This window comes from Centroberyx affinis, unplaced genomic scaffold, assembly GCF_046629955.1.
Source record: "Centroberyx affinis isolate AG114_WGS23_722 - 3 ecotype Tasmania unplaced genomic scaffold, CSIRO-AGI_Caff_v1 ptg004164l_1, whole genome shotgun sequence".
NCBI classification, from domain to species: domain Eukaryota; kingdom Metazoa; phylum Chordata; class Actinopteri; order Beryciformes; family Berycidae; genus Centroberyx; species Centroberyx affinis.
The window spans coordinates 90311-106315 of record NW_027281924.1 but is presented as its reverse complement, the minus strand read 5'-3'; the positions used below and the strand labels follow the sequence as shown (position 1 = coordinate 106315).

At 42.4% G+C, this 16005-nt stretch overlaps 1 protein-coding gene across 1 annotated transcript in view; it reads right to left on the bottom strand.

Moving 5' to 3' along the window:
• Window positions 1–2408: 2408 nt before the first annotated feature.
• Window positions 2409–16005, bottom strand: part of LOC139663921 (vesicle-fusing ATPase-like) — a 32342-nt gene continuing 18745 nt past the window's right edge. Inside the window, exons 13-22 of the mRNA XM_071542708.1 lie at window positions 15297–15392; window positions 14076–14232; window positions 13837–13970; window positions 13264–13330; window positions 12958–13037; window positions 11505–11639; window positions 10716–10829; window positions 6292–6347; window positions 5986–6060; window positions 2409–4476 (exon numbers count right to left, since the gene is read on the bottom strand). Of these exons, the coding sequence (XP_071398809.1) occupies window positions 6030–6060; window positions 6292–6347; window positions 10716–10829; window positions 11505–11639; window positions 12958–13037; window positions 13264–13330; window positions 13837–13970; window positions 14076–14232; window positions 15297–15392 (870 nt within the window). The 3' untranslated portion in view covers window positions 2409–4476; window positions 5986–6029. The remainder of the gene's footprint in view (window positions 4477–5985; window positions 6061–6291; window positions 6348–10715; window positions 10830–11504; window positions 11640–12957; window positions 13038–13263; window positions 13331–13836; window positions 13971–14075; window positions 14233–15296; window positions 15393–16005) is intronic.

Sequence of the window (16005 nt, the reverse complement as noted above, 5' to 3'; positions counted from 1 at the left end):
GCGATACTGAACACATGTCGGCAGCCCCAGGAAGCGATCACTTGTAACTACTGAACTGAACTCAAAAGAGCAGGCAGGCATTAGAAGTGCCACAGTCCTGTCTTCGTAAACTACTGAGCTGATGAAATCCCTGGTTCTACCATTCCCCTGCTCAATGACTGTACTGAATAAACTGCACCAGTCAACTGCCTGGAAGATATATGCTAGAGCCTGATTTTATAGCCCCGCATTTCTGAAATATTACCATTGGGCTGGGACTTGAGGTATGCAGGAGGGGGCATGTGTGCGAACAAGCACAAAACTAACTACCCTACACATGTATGTATGCACTACTCAGTTATACAGAGCTCCAGGTGGTAAAAATTTGTGCATTGTTTATGAGAGCAAATTCTTCTTCGTTGCAACCTAGCAGGTCTTATGAATGAGGACTTTGTTCCTGTTTGCTGCATTCAGACGTGATCAACCTGTAAATTGAATTGCTCATGATTTCCACGAGTGTGATGCATTACACAGTTTTACATTATTCAATCAGGGAGTCTTTTGATGAAAACCCCCAGAGAAGAATATATTCAGAACAAGCACCAAGGTTCAAATTATATGAGTGAATAGAAGATTTATGGATGTATCATTTCTGAATGTATGCATCACACTTAAGTCAAACTTCAGCATGCTTAATATTAATTCTGGTCTTAAAAACACAGTGATTATTGGGAGACGTATTTATCTAACAATGCATTCATCAGCTTCATCTTAGCGCTGTGAGACCTTTGTCTAAGGCAAACCTTTCTTTTATCACTATATAAAAAAAGAAGAGGAAGCGGGACATGTGATGACATGTGGAGACCAGAGGGACCAGAGGGCGGAGTGGGTTTCAATAGGCTCTCACATCCTTCTTTCCTTCCCTATCTCCCTCCCTATTTCCTTCAAAAAGGACGGCTGAGGTTTTTAAGAAGCCTGATTTATGAACTTGTAGTCCTGTCAATACATCCCCCAAAACACGTGCCTCACTGTTTTGGTTTTTGAGATCCTGGAGGCAAAATATAGCTACTATATAATTTACTCAAAATGATTTCTCAACGACATGGATGTGAGCCCAACTGACTCTCACCAGCATTGTTAACAAAGGCAAATAGCTCTAATATGTCTAAGAAAAACAGTCGGATATGTGCTTTTTTGGATGGACAGAAAGCACCCCCGGTTCATGATAAATCACATCAACTTCTTAAAAACCTGGAACCAGTCCCTGAATCCTGATTCTTAGAACGTCTGAGAACATGAAGTGAAAGAAGGTTGGGAAACTTCATTGGGCCCGGGCCATGATTTATGTGCGCAAGATGTGATTTGTGTGTGCTTATGACGGCTGCCAGTGACAAACAGAAGTGTGTGGTTGAGAGACAGAGAGAGAGGAGGGAGGATGGAAAAATGGATGGATGGATGGATGGATGGATGGATGGATGGATGGCAAGCTGGTTGGCTCTTCACAATGGCGGAACAAACTCGGAGAGGTTTCCACACAACATGTTCTGACAGTCCCACCTGCTTCCTATTAATTATATTCAACAACAAAAATACAAGTTACCCAGTAGTGTGTAGGCTCTCCTCTCTTTGTGACATAGCTTAGCATCTGCGTCACCTTCTAAAATGCCCTCCCTACCTGGGCCTACCTTTGTGTTCAGTTCCTGTTCCCGCCTCCCTGCCCCCCCACCCCCAACCCCCGCTCCCCCCACCCCCGCTATATCCAAAGTTTTGTACAAATGTTTTAAAGTGAATAATTCCCTTTTTATTTTATAATCTGAAATGTTATGTTTTTATAAATATTATTTATTATACAATGTATATATCTGTATGACTGAACTAAGATTATATATTTGAAGAACAAAATGACTGTCTCATGCTTTTGCTTCTTAGACAGAGGTAATTAGAAAGTCATCGCGGTTGCTGGGACATCAGTTACCCAATTCTCTAAGAACTACTCTTTACCAGCCCATGTATAATATAGACATTGCACATAGCACTAATGAGCTCACTTCTAAAATTCTGAAATTATGGTGTTCCAAACTGTGATAGAAAGTGCTCCTTGCATAATAAATAGTATGATTCAATACAACCTTATTAAAATGTCTCCATCGTCCCTAGATACATTAATCACATCCATAGTTAAGTTACATACACACACAGTCCATCAATATGAACTTTCATTCCAAAACGAGATATTTACCATTTTGAAAAGTGACACCTACTCAAGCAAAACAATTGCTGGCATGAAACCAAGGCTCTTTACTGAAGCTTTGACTATCCTAAGACAATTGCTTGCAAAATAGTTACATTTTAGAGGATGTAAACATCTACACTTTTAAAATATTAAACAATGAACTTGAGGTAATGAAACCAATTATGTAATTGCCATGTGTGACACCTTCAAGATCAGGTGAATGTACAGCTTTGCCTTCAAAGTCCATGCATGCAGCTCAAGACTGAAGTCTCACACTCATCAGAAAACAAACGGGATACATACTTTTCACTTGTCCACTTTTATTGCAACAATATATGTGCAATTTGTTTAACGAAAAAAGTTAACAGCAACCATGACTTTTCATCATTACAAATAGTAGATCTGTGACCAAAAAAAGTGCAATGGTCACTGCAAATAATGTACAGTATACAACATAAAGCTGGTAGATACATATATCATAGTCAGATGTCACTCAGTGAAAACACAATTTCTGAAGTTTCATTATTTAAATGCTGAAATCTGTCAATTTTGAATTTTCTAATGTTCTAAATTGATTGAACTAAATTTGAGTTGACCCTCACTTTGAGATACATATCCACTCTGTACATTGACACCAGTGTCGGTTCATTTATGTGAAACAGAGACCACCTACTGTACTGTTGGCGACAGAATCGGCAGTGTTAAAGCATGCTGGCATGCTGGTAGAGAGGTGCTGCGGATATAAAGAGAACGTCAACATCCCTTGTGCTTTGGGTATTGAGTTCACAACCTTGCAGGACTGGATCAACAGATGGCATCCAAGAAGGGATCATAACACAGACACAGATAGCAAGCTGGTACAGTAGCTGCTTGGTAAAGGGTTGGCATACAATGTTTTCCTGTTGAGCTGCACAATGATTGCTCAACACAGAAATACAGAGGGAGGATTCACCAGTAACCGCAAAGTAACAGGGATATGCTTATATTGAAAGGTAAACCCATACTAAATTCCATAAGCTCCTATTTGCTATGGGTAGGATTGGCAAGGAATCAGGGACTTTTTCGCCATGTCACCTACATTATTTTGACCTCTTCTGTCAGGGTGTGCATAAAGCTTCTAAAAACACACATTGATCTAGAGTTGATTGGGTGTCATAACATGAATTTCAGTACGACTTAAGACAAACTGGTACCGGATAAACCTGGGTCAAAATAATTCTTAGTGTTTGTTTTAACCTGCTTGGAGTACCAGATGGGTGGGGTTTACCACAACAGGACAATTCAGTGTCAGATAAGTTTTCCATCACAGAAAAGTAGACTAAAGTGACTTTCAAATACTTCCCTGTGATTGTTTAAACTTTCTGGAAATCCCTATGTTATCCTATGTGGTAATTCAGATGGAAACTGGTCTGGAATCAGATCAGCGCTTTTTAAAAAAAATTTTATCTTTCTGGAGAGATCTTCACAAGCGAGTCCAGAGGAGGACTTGGGATGATATGAGTGGCTGTAGTGTCTAATGAACACCTCTGCTCCTCCTTTCTGCAAATACACAGGACGCCCTTTCACCAGCATGCAAAGGCACAACATAAGCTGCACATATTCTTCATAGAAAACAATGCAACTTCGTACAGAATCAATTTCAACAGCAGGTGTGTGAGGTGGCTTCCCTTCTAAAAATATTGGTGGTCATTCATTTGATCACTTATTCAAGATACTACATTTTTTCTTATTAGTAATACACTTAATTTATCCGTAAAATAAAAGGTCAAACACGGGCAAGCACACAAACATAGTAAGACCAAAGTGAGTAGATCTTTAAGTCATGGAATGATCATATTTAGAATCCGTGCACGCAAACATATAAACATACAAACAGCATTATAATAAATGTTCCTGCGTGTGCGTCTACCTGTCATGTTTCATCTCCACCTGGAAATGCATCTTTTGCCTTGACTCTGCTTTTATACATAAAAACCTATGGAGTGCTTGCAGCAGCACATATACGTAGATTACAACACCTGGATCCAGAAATTACAATATACACAGAGACCATAATCAGTGCTTATTTCTCTTATTTTACACTTGTCCACATAGTGCTGAAGAGGAGGAGGAGGTTGTTTGGTTGGGCACTGCTGCAGAAGCCTGCGGTACAGAGGGAGGCACACCGACAGCTTCGAGGATGGATGGGATGTAAAGAGAGATGGAAACTATCTCTCGCTCGCTTTCTCCTGCCAGCCGCTTTCATGGCTTCCGCTCCTCAGCAACTGAGTGAAGAAGACAAATAAAAGTGAGAAGAGACAGGCAGGCAAAGGAGACACGCTGCCACGAGAGAGCACCTGTCTAGCCGACCTATTTTGTGGCGCGCGGTGTGCTAACTATACCATAAGTCTCTCGGGCCGCGATGAGCGACAAAGCTCTCGCTGCAAGTTGAGAAGTTGTTGAAGTTTGGGTTATTTCATCAGATTGGGCAGCCCGTCCTCCCGACTGTGTTTTTTCTTTATTGTTTTATGTGATTACAGAGCCGGGGGGCCACTGGGTGGAAAATAAAAAGTCAGTGTGGAAATTCATACCCTTGGTTTTGTAACCCGTGCCCACGGTTTAGCAATCCGTGCCCTTAAAATACCTTTCCTGCAGCACAGAGGCCATAGACAGCCAGAGACATCCAGAATATTATTTAAATATTATAAAATAAAGAATAAAAATTTAAGGCTACATAAATTGAGGATGGTTAAACACAAAAAAACAACAACAAAAAAACACGTACATCAGAGAGTTTAGATGCATGCCTACTATCTTGGAGAAATCCATTTCAACAAAAAGCAGTGGCACAATTATTCCTAAAGGCAATAGGAGTTTTATTACCTAGTACTCCGAGTTGCCTGATATGAGTTTGGTGTTTAAGTATTTATGAACATATCTGGTGGCACAGGGTATTATTAGTGGTGGCTTTCTCTCTTGCTGACTTGACATGATTTAATGGAGCTCCCATTCTACATCCTTTATGAACAGTTGTGCCACTGTTATAGGTTCAAATTAGGGCTGGGCAATATGGACAAAATAAAATATGATATTTTTGACCAAATACCTCAATATCGATATTGCGACAATATTGTAGGGATGACTATTGGTGCTTTCACAAAATATTTACACAATGAGATTTTTGATAAATAATCATCAGTAATGTGGATATAATGACTAAGTGGGTAAAGGCAAATAATAGAACAGCTAGAACAGACTGGTAAGTTCAGAAAATTACATCACTTTACTGTAATGCAGCCTTTAAAACCAGGAAAAGACAACACTTATGCCATAACACGATATTGCGATATCCAAAAGCTAAGACGATATCTAGTCTCATATCACGATATCGATGTAATATTGATATATTGCCCAGCCCTAGTTCAAATGCATGTTTCTTTTTTCAAAAGGGGTAAATTCTATGCCTTTATTTTGAAGGCTAACTAGCCTTACTAACTTCCAGTATTATTCTAGTTATCTGTGTGTAGCTTGACGCAGCTTGTATATCAATGTCCACTTGGTGCAAGAACAATTACTTTGAAGACACAGACTACTAAACCAAACTCATGGTTTTCAAAACTGAGAGCACAGATTGTTTAACTGTAGCGTGGATTGTAAAGCCGAGAGTACGGATTTCCACACTGACTTTTATGTTTTTCCACCAACTGGCCCCCCGGGGCACTGTAGGAGGTGGTGGATAATGACAGGAAATGGTGAGGAGAGAAATGTGACAATGTAGCATGATGCAGTCTTACCGTGAGAGGATGCCTCTGCTTGACTATGTGGCTCCACTGTGAGTCTAGATTGACATAACCTTATCAGAACCCAGTCTGTAGGGAAAGATGAAAGAATATTAATCGTTAACAGAATGCACATTAAATTTAAGTCTTCTGACTACTTTTTTCCTTTTCTGTTACAGACCTGCAATGCACTGCACTGCAAATGGAGTTTTGTTTGAAATTAAAATGATAGACATGTGTAAGGTGTGATGCTGCAGTGTGTGTATGAAGTCCTGAGCGTCAGTGATGACCTAGCCTTGATCAAAGGAGTTGAATACTTACGCTCCCTCATCTCTCAGTAGACTCAGGAACTTGGTAACTCTGTAGTCAGGATCCATCTAAAAGACAAAGACACATTTGTTTAATACACTGCATTGTGTATACATGCATATTACCTTAAATATTCTAATAAGCCACATTTCCTCTTTGGAATAAACAAATGAGTGTTAAATCCTGTTACAGGGCATTCCCATTGAAAATCAGAGGAAAAGTGTTTAAACATCCGAGCAATTTGCAATTTGAAATAGTGGCAATCAGGTCCTGGAGTTCACGCTTCAGTCTGTAGAAACAGGATTTCCAGGGAAGGGGAGGGGGTGGGGAAGTAAAATTAATGGCAGCCTATGCAATAACTTATGTCTGGAATCGCCTGTAGCCATTGGAGTTAAGACATGAGAGCAGTCAGAACCATCGGAATGAGAGGAAAAAAGATAAAGAGGAGACTGAAGAGAGATTCTGTGTGTGTGTGTGTGTGTAGCCAGCACTGTGCGGCTGTTTGCAGCATGTCTCGGCAAACACGGGTTCATACTTCTTCGGGCTGGGGATGGCGGGGTGGGGGTGCTGAACATGGCTGCATTAGTGCATACCACAGCAATTACATAGCATCCAGCCTCAACAAACAGGCCATACACATCATCAACATACCACAGACACACAGTCAGGGGGACAAATTAACACCAGCCACCAGTCAAATTCAGGTCAATTTTCACTGTGGCTGGTTTGTCTACTCTACTAGCCCCTTTGGCAGGTAACCAACCATTGTTTGGAGGTCATTTTCTACTGTAAAGGTCTAGCTGGCTGGTACAATAGTGCAAGTAGCAGCCAAATTTCGGGATTGACTAGTAGCCACTGTGGCCTGCAGACAGAAAAAGTACTACCCTGTCCTGAGTGCAGTGAAAGAGAAGCAGCTGTAAACCAAAGTGTCTCTGGATCATATGGAACCAGACTGTCAGAGCTTGACTCAGGCCTGGAAATTTGAGCCTGAACCTGCCTGAAAAATTTCTCTTGGGACCTGAACCAAGTCCAATGGGTTGAGATTTTTGTGAGTCCAAACCTGACTGAAGCCAAAAACTAATAATAATGTGCTAATGATAAATTGAAAATAACAGTGTGTTTGTGCCCAAGCCAAGCCAAACCCAGGCAATTAAGTGAGAAATTCACCCTAATCTGACCCAAACCCATCCAGTCCCGGCCCTTCTGGTTACAAAGGTCAAGGTCTAAAACTACACAGCATGCCCAGAGATTGTCTAGCGGTTAAGTCCCCCGCCTCTGGAACCACATGCGTTCCTCCACTGGAGAACAACTGAATCCCACCACAGTTTCTCTCCTGTCTCCCTCTCTACTTTCCAACAGTCTAGTAACTGAATTTAAACAAGTGAAAACCAGCAGACATGTTACAAGCTTGCCACGTGTGAACATATGGGTGAATAAACATATAAACTAGTTTTTATTTAATTTGTTGTTACGGTTAAAGCAAAACAAAGGTGTGACACTTTTACTTCAAGCAAAAGGAAACCTCAATTTGATGGAAAATTTGTAGGCAAACAATATTAAATTACAGGGATGAAGTAGAGTTAAAAAAGGAAAAATTACATGGAAATTAATGAAATTACATGAACTGGATTCAAACATGATATTTATCATCTGCATACAAGCCAACCAACCTTTCTAAAAGGGCAGGTTTTAGAAAACTTTCAAACATTTGGCTCAGCATATGTTCTTTTGCAACAGCAAAAAACCTACATTTACCCTATTAGTTAAAGCCCCTACGTAAAGAATATTTACCTCACTCAGGATGAGGTGAGAGAGCGGCATTTGACTGACTGATCGACATGAATTTGGCTCCTGATGAATGCCTTGTGCCGTGGGTAAAATAACTTCTTACACAAGTTTATTCCACTTCCATTAATCAATTTGCATTAAGACAATTTCACATTATATTTCAATGTATATATAGGCTATTTGTCTTCTCTCTGCAGACTGCAGAGGGGGGTAGGACAAATGACCGATCGGCTTCGGAACAGCGATGTAAAACATTACCTCAAAGGGACTGAAGGGGCCAAAGTCATCAACTTTTAAATTCTACTGGTAGCTTTAACTTTTGTGAATGCAGCATCCACTTGTAGAAGAGGCACTTAACACATATAATGTTCAACTGCTCTGTCAGGTATGACCTAATCTTGCGTAGCCACACCTCCGGCTCAGTCAACATTGTTTGAGCCTGATGCAGATGTACATACATTTACGCTACTTTCTTGTCTGATGATCACAGTGTTTCCTGCACACAGCTTAGCCCCTCCCTCTGCTGAGAGCAGAGGACTGTAGCAAATATACTGATGTTCAAATTAGCATATGACATCATCTGGCGACTTCCAGCAACATTTTAAGCATCCAACAGCTATTTTCCTTGGAACAAAGTTGGCAACACTGGGCAACCGCTATGGGTGAGGTTAGTTCAGCACCTCTAAAAAGAGCAGCTTGTTGGTCACAAAAGTCATTTGGTGAAATGGCGAACAACAAAGCAAATATGTCTCCTTCTTTTTTTTTTTTTTAATTTATTTTAGGCATTTTACGCTTTATTGACAGAGATAGTGTGAGAGAGAGACAGGGAGATATGGGAGAGAGAGAGGGGAGGACATGCAGCAAATGACCGCGGGCTGGAAGGACTGAGCCTTATGGTACGTGCTCTACTCTGTGAGCCACCGGGGCGCCCCCAAATACGTCTCCTTCTAAGCTTTGCAGTAAAAATGTCATCTCCACTACTGGTATCTCAAAACTACCAAGCCTTTCTGTGATACCAACTAACTACGGTGAAGAGTTACTGGTGACCAAAAAGCCACATCACACAAAACAGGCGCTCCATTATCAAGCTTAGCCAACTTCACTAAGCAACACCTACATTTCTTTCTCCATGGCAGTATAACAACAATCCCCCTTTCAACAAAGACCCTCAACAACAATATCAGTTAAATCTGACATTTTTTTTAACAAAGAAATACATCAAATTATGACAATCATCAAAAAAACTAATCAATCAATTTATTTATCTTCTCAAGAATCCAGGGACTTGGTATAAATCTGCTAGCTCCATGACAAATTAAAATAAAAAAAAAGAAATGTTATGGAAAAAGTATTCCAAACAACCGTGCTGAAAAATAGCCGCAGACAAGGCAGTTACTACCAAAGTACAAAACAGAAAGAAGCTGGCAGTTTGACATGCACATTTCAACAGGGACAACAAGCACAACTCCCGGGCCAAACCACAAAACCTATCTCTATTATATTTCAAGCTTAAAAAGGTGAGTGGACTGCCTACTCTAAAAAAAAAACAAAAAAACTTCCAAACTAAAAAAAAACAACTAAAATTTGCAAACTAGTACGGTGATGAGAAGCCAAGAAGCTGTTACACCCTTGGTGGTCTTGTGATATTTCTGTTACCACTGTTGGACGATTTTTATGTGCATGTCTCTATTTTTAAGCTTGCCCTATGTGTTGGCCCCCGGGATGTATAAAAGTTACTGAATTTGTACTGAATTGTACATATTCCAAGCCATGGGAGTGTATAAGAATATTCTTATGAGTAGCTTCCCTCTGATTCAGAGCATGTGAATGCAACTTGGAGAGCCATGCAGAAAATGGTTTGAGAACTATGAATGTATTGGATCCCAACCATGCAGAGAATGGTTTGTGAACTATGAATGTACTGGATCCCTCAACTCGACAAATCATCGCCAAAGCCACACTGTTTTTCATTCCAGCTAATTGATGACAGTTTGTTGTGACTGAGACAGATTCTGTTGACTGGTGAGAATGCTGACCAGATGTCAAGGAAGAGGAAGGGCAGGCGGCTGGGTTAGTTAAGTGAAGTGCAACTGTGATTTAATGTTTAATGATATAGTATTTGTTTTAAAAAAAAAAGATAGGATATATGAATCTTGATGAATCTAAAAATCAACCTCCTGAACTGAATGAACATGGATTGACCCCGACCCTGCTGTGTGTGTGTGTGTGTGTAGCTTATGCTGCAGCTGATGCATCCAATTGTGATGCGGCTCAAAAGGTCAGAAAATGACATCAAGCACAAGCTGTTTAAACACCGTAAATCCTTTGGACATACATTTTTCATCAGGTTCACATCCATTTACAAAGAGATAAGACCATCTTACTATTCACAATCTATGGGATGACTATGGTGTCCTACAGCCAGGTTTGCCTGACTTTTGTATCATATAAAGCCAGTGATACACAGGTCAGCAGTACACAAGGAAGAACATCTTATGGCCTGGAAACATTTGAATAGATTTTTGTCGATGTGGGTCATTTTGTTGCTAGTTGCTGGGAACATTGCCCATCAGCCCTGTTTTAAAAAAATGCCAAACGTATCACCTCCCTAACACTGTAGCTGTATCTTTTTTCTTTCTCTCTCTCACCTGCACAGCCATTTCAATGAGCATGAGCAACTTCTTTATGCCGATCCATAGGTTCTGGCCCTTCACAGCCTTGGCTATGCTGGCCCGCTCTTTCTCCTGGAAACTGCCCAGCAGCTGTGGGGAGCAGGCAGAGAGAGGGAAGCATGTTGGAGGGATGAATAAACTCAGCATGGGGTTAAATTAGGCAAATTCCTTGTTTAAATTGGGAAAGACATTCATGAATTATGTGTGTAAGAAAGAATGTTACACTATGCGTATGAAATTAAGTACCGATAGTACTATTTGAGAATAAAATGTTGCATACTCTACAAAGTTAATGCAGACACTATAATGCACTTTACAGTAAAGTGCATAGATTTGCCTTGCGAAAATGGACATATAGTATTTTGGAATTAAACCCTTCATATGTACGCATGTAGTGTGCATGCCAGTGTCGTAATATACGGACAGGTGTGTGTGTGTTTGTGTGTGCGTGAGAGAGAGAGAGAGAGAGAGAGAGAGAGAGAGAGAGAGAGAGAGAGAGAGAGAGAGAGAGAGAGAGAGAGAGAGAGAGAGAGAGAGAGAGAGAGAGAGAGAGAGTGAGTGAGTGAGTGTGTGAGTGAGTGTGTGAGTGAGAGAGAGAGAGAGAGGGTGGGGTCTGGTGTATGTCCAAGTGTCTTCAATTGTTTCAGGTCAAAGTGTGGCTGCATGCAATCAGTGTATATGTGTGCATGTGTGTGCTTCCATATGTATGTGTTTATACCTGTGTGTTTGTGAAAATGTGAGTGAGTCTGTGTGTGTGTGTATTACCTCCAGGGCCTCGACCAGCTGCTCTCCCCTGGAGATGTTGGGGATGTGGATAGTGGTGCTGAAGGCATCTAGCATCTCCATTTCCTGGAGGACGTCCTTGCGGCTGGTGGTGCCGATGATCAGCAGCTTACGACCCTGAAGCGGAAGCATACATTCATTCATTCATGTTCTTTACCTGCGTGTTCCTTTTCAGGGTGGCGGGGGGCTGGAGTCTATCCCAGCATGCATTGGGCAGAAGGTAGGGAAAACACCCTGGACAGGTCACCAGTCCATTACAGGGCGGACACAGATAGATAATCACTCATTATCGCATTCATACATATGGGCAATTTAGAATTTAGTGATTTAACCATTTTTACTTATCTATTGATTGACAATGAAGAGAGAGACAGAGAGAAAGTAACTGGGAGCTTCAGGCATATAGAAGTGTAGGAGGTTTGAGCAGAGAGGGTGCTGTGGATCCTATTTCTACTTCACTTATAAGTCACACTGGACAAGAGCATCAGCTAATGGCTAAAATATAAATCTGATCTAATTAGCAACTGCTCACATGTTCGCTTTAGCTACTGCATCTTGATGTTTAGGTGAGGTGTTGTTGGAGAGGAGAGGAGAGGAGAGGAGAGGAGAGGAGAGGAGAGGAGAGGAGAGACGAGAGACGAGAGACGAGAGACAAGAGACGAGAGGAGAGGAGAAGAGAGGAGAGGAGCGGAGCGGAGGGGAGGGGAGGTAAGACGAGAGGAAAGAGGCGAAAGAATAGTAGCTCCACTAAGCCAAGGAGCTGAAGGAGGAAAAGGAGAAGAAGAGGAAGAAGGAGGAGGAGGAGAAGCAGAGGAGTGGCGAGGAAAGAGGGGGATTATGGCTGCCGGCTGCCCCCCCATGGCGCGGGGGGTTGTGACGCTGCATGCAGATGAGGTGCCACACAGGCGGCGGCGCTGCCAGGTCCCGGCTCTCTCACAGAGCCCATTCTCCTCCGTGTCCCCCTGGCCTCCCCCGGCCCCGGGCACCCCGCTGGGCCCAGCGCTTTACAACCCCAGAGGAGCGCTGCAGCCAGGCATTCAGCACCAGGCCCCGCGCCACTTCTCATGCACATACAGCCATATAGTAGGCTATACTCTCATTCACAAACCCATCAACAACAGAGCCGGGTTAAAAACAGTCTCTCGGACGTACACAAACACGCACGCACGCACACACACACAGACTACAACCAAAGAAACTAAGAGAAATGGGTCTCCACCACCACCATTCACTCAGAACACAACGGCCCTGGACCAAAACACTCGCTAATAACCATACACTCACACACAGTCACACACACATGCCAGTCGCAGCCGAAGACCTCCAACAATTCCTGGGAATAGTTTGCATTGGCGTATTCATACGATCTGCTGCCCTCTTTCTGCCACCAAAGGAACAGCTAGTGATGAATACCAGGACAGTGTGTTTGGTTTACCTTTGGAGGAGTTTTCTTCAGTAGGACCAGGAGAGCTTGCAGGACCAGGTTAGAGAAACGAGGGCCAATCGGGACGTAGTCTGAACACGAGACACACAGATGGGATAGAGATAATATGCTACTGTTAATTTTCTCTGAAATTCAATTAGCATCACCAAGCAACTCATTTCACATTAAGATTTTCTTCGTATAACATTCATTCAGCTTCTTTTTAAAAACCTTTAACCAAACCACAGCACTAGATTCCAACGGATAGATTTTAGCTTCCTTGTCATGTGGCTCACTGAAAGAAAACTGGGGTCTTACCTAACAAGCGTTCAATGTCATCCACTACCACACAGCTCAGCTGGGACTTGTAGGCATCTTCAAATATCTGTCACAGGCAGAGAAATGTAAATACAGGTCTGGATCAAAGAAAAACTTTGGGGAATGCACATGCTAAACACTTGGCGTTACACATAGTCACAAAGTACTAAAAGCATTGTTCTCTGATGATAGTCCTAGTAAACATAAGCATATTTTCAGTTTCAAAATTTCACACTTTTTTATAATTTCATCCATAATTTCTTGAATACATTTGAGTGCTATGGTCTGTGTTCAATATGACATATGCAATGTAACTGTCAAGTGGAGATTATTCTTCACAACATGAGAAATAACAGCTACAGTCTACAGTCTACAACCACATTAAATTTGTCGTCATACATGTATTAGTGCTGAAGAAACATTTTCCACAGCTTTACAGACTTTTTGTACGATTCCACAACTTCTCTAGACCTGGAAATGATTACATTTATTTTCCATACTTTTCCATACTTTCTAGACTGTCTGTAAAGGATGTTTTTCTTAAAATTAATTAAATTAGCTGGTGAGCGTCACCTTTTTGATGGCCTGGCATTTGGCGATCTCGGAGTGTCCGATCATCTTGTCAGGGGAGCAGATCTTGATGAAGGGGAACTGGGAGTCTTCAGAGATCTTAGCTGCCAGCGCTGTCTTCCCACTGTTAGGAGGACCTGGGGGAGACCAACAATCACAAACCAGCCAGATGTTTGGCCAAACTGTCCATCTTTGTACACACTGCTTGATGAGGGTCATATATGAGTGTATGTGTGTCCTACCTTCCAGCAGCACAGAGACCAGCGGTGTGCGATCGCTGTTTTTAGTCTGCTGTACCAGCAGCTCCCCGTCCTCCAGGGCCGCCGACACCGGGTCGCCCCACCGGATGATGCCGTTCATGATGTAGCTGGCATAGTCCTCTTGGTTGGTGCCAAACGCCTGGAGAGGAGAGAGGGAGAGAGAGAGAAATAGAGAGAGAGCAAGAGAGAGAGAGAGAGAGAAGGACAGAGAGACAGAAGTGTGAGCAGAGTTTCCCTGCCTGTCAAACTCTTGCGTGGCCCATGGAAGTGCTTTCTCTGAACCAACTAGGAATTTCAAACATTCACTGTATTTGGGATCTTTGCCCTGCATAAATCTTCTGAATGACCTCTGACACTGCATATTTTTGGCTTTCAAATGTGTTGTGTGGTCAATGCGAGTCTTCACGCAAGTATTTGGATGCAGAAGTCAAATACATGCTGGAGAATAACATCATCGTCATCGTCCAGTTGGGCGTCGCCATGTCTCTTGGTCCCTAAGTCTGAAAACACAACCAGATTCTGCTCTGATTTTCGCAAGGTCAACAACGTAACGAAACCAGATGCATTCTCACTTCCGTGGATGGATGATTGCATCGATCAGGTTAGATCTGCGAAATTTGTGAGTAAATTCGATCTCCTGAAGGGATATTGGCAAGTTGTGATGCCCCTACTCCTGATTGGCTGCTAGGTCTGTCTGTCTTTGTGTGTTGTAATTGTCTTGTCGGTGTAACTGGGAACACCTGGGCCCGGAGTTTCCCAGTGGCTTATATAAGAGCATGCCACCGTCAGTGCCCTGTGAAAGACTCCTGGGAGACGGACGTGTTCCCGGAAGACTTTCTCCACGCTCCTCATCGTTATTTGTTTTCCTCATTCCACAACAGTACCACACTACTCTTTCCACACATGCACACATTCACACTACTGACCTTACTGATTATCACACCTCATAACATTTTGAGTATTTTTAGTTGATTTGTGTTAGTTGGACCAATAAAAGATTTATATTACTTTAACTCTTTGTATCTCTCTTGTTACTTGTCATGGCCTTCGAGCCGGTCATGACAAATGCATGATTATTAACAATGCACTCCAAATAGCCTGTAAAACGTTGTTATCAGTTGCAATGATGTACATACAGTATATTAAGTTGTGTGCTGTAGGCTGAAAGAGAAGGAGACAGAGAAAGAGAACAATGTAACTCACAGGTTTGATGTCGTTATTCAGCGAGGCCAGGAAGTCATGTCTGTGGACCTGCAGCTTCTCTGCTGTCTCCATGTCTACCTCCACTGTGGCGCTGGCCTGCAACACACACACACACACACACACACACACACACACACACACACACACACACACACACAATATAATACAAGCTGATTTAGTATAACGGAGAGGCTGCAGATAATCAGTTTTAGCTTTAGTTATTGCATGGATGAACTCCATGACCAGCCACTGAAATCCGTTACATGCTGTATTGTAAATCAAACAGATTGCGCAGTCTGTCAGGAGACAATGTGCTCCCTCAGAGCAGAAAGGTCAGGGAGAGGGAGGGAGGGAGGGCAAGGAGGGGTGCTGAGAGGAGAGAGGGAAAGCGCCACAGCCATCAGACATGTGTAAAGCCCTTGTCCGTCACATATCATCACCCTCCAATATGCGCCGCTCTGACTGCGTCTGTGTGTATGTGTGTGGGGGCAGAACACTTAACAGACGCGCACCTCGCCTTATCTGTGTGTCCCAGTGAGCTGAGCGTGGGGATTTGAGCCTGCACACCTGATAAAACACTTAAGAAGATGCACACACACATACACACCTGGGCTCTGTAATCCATCCTCTCTGCCTCTCTCCCTGTGCCTCTCTCACACACACACACAGAGTAAATGAATCATGCACACACACACTCATACACACAGAG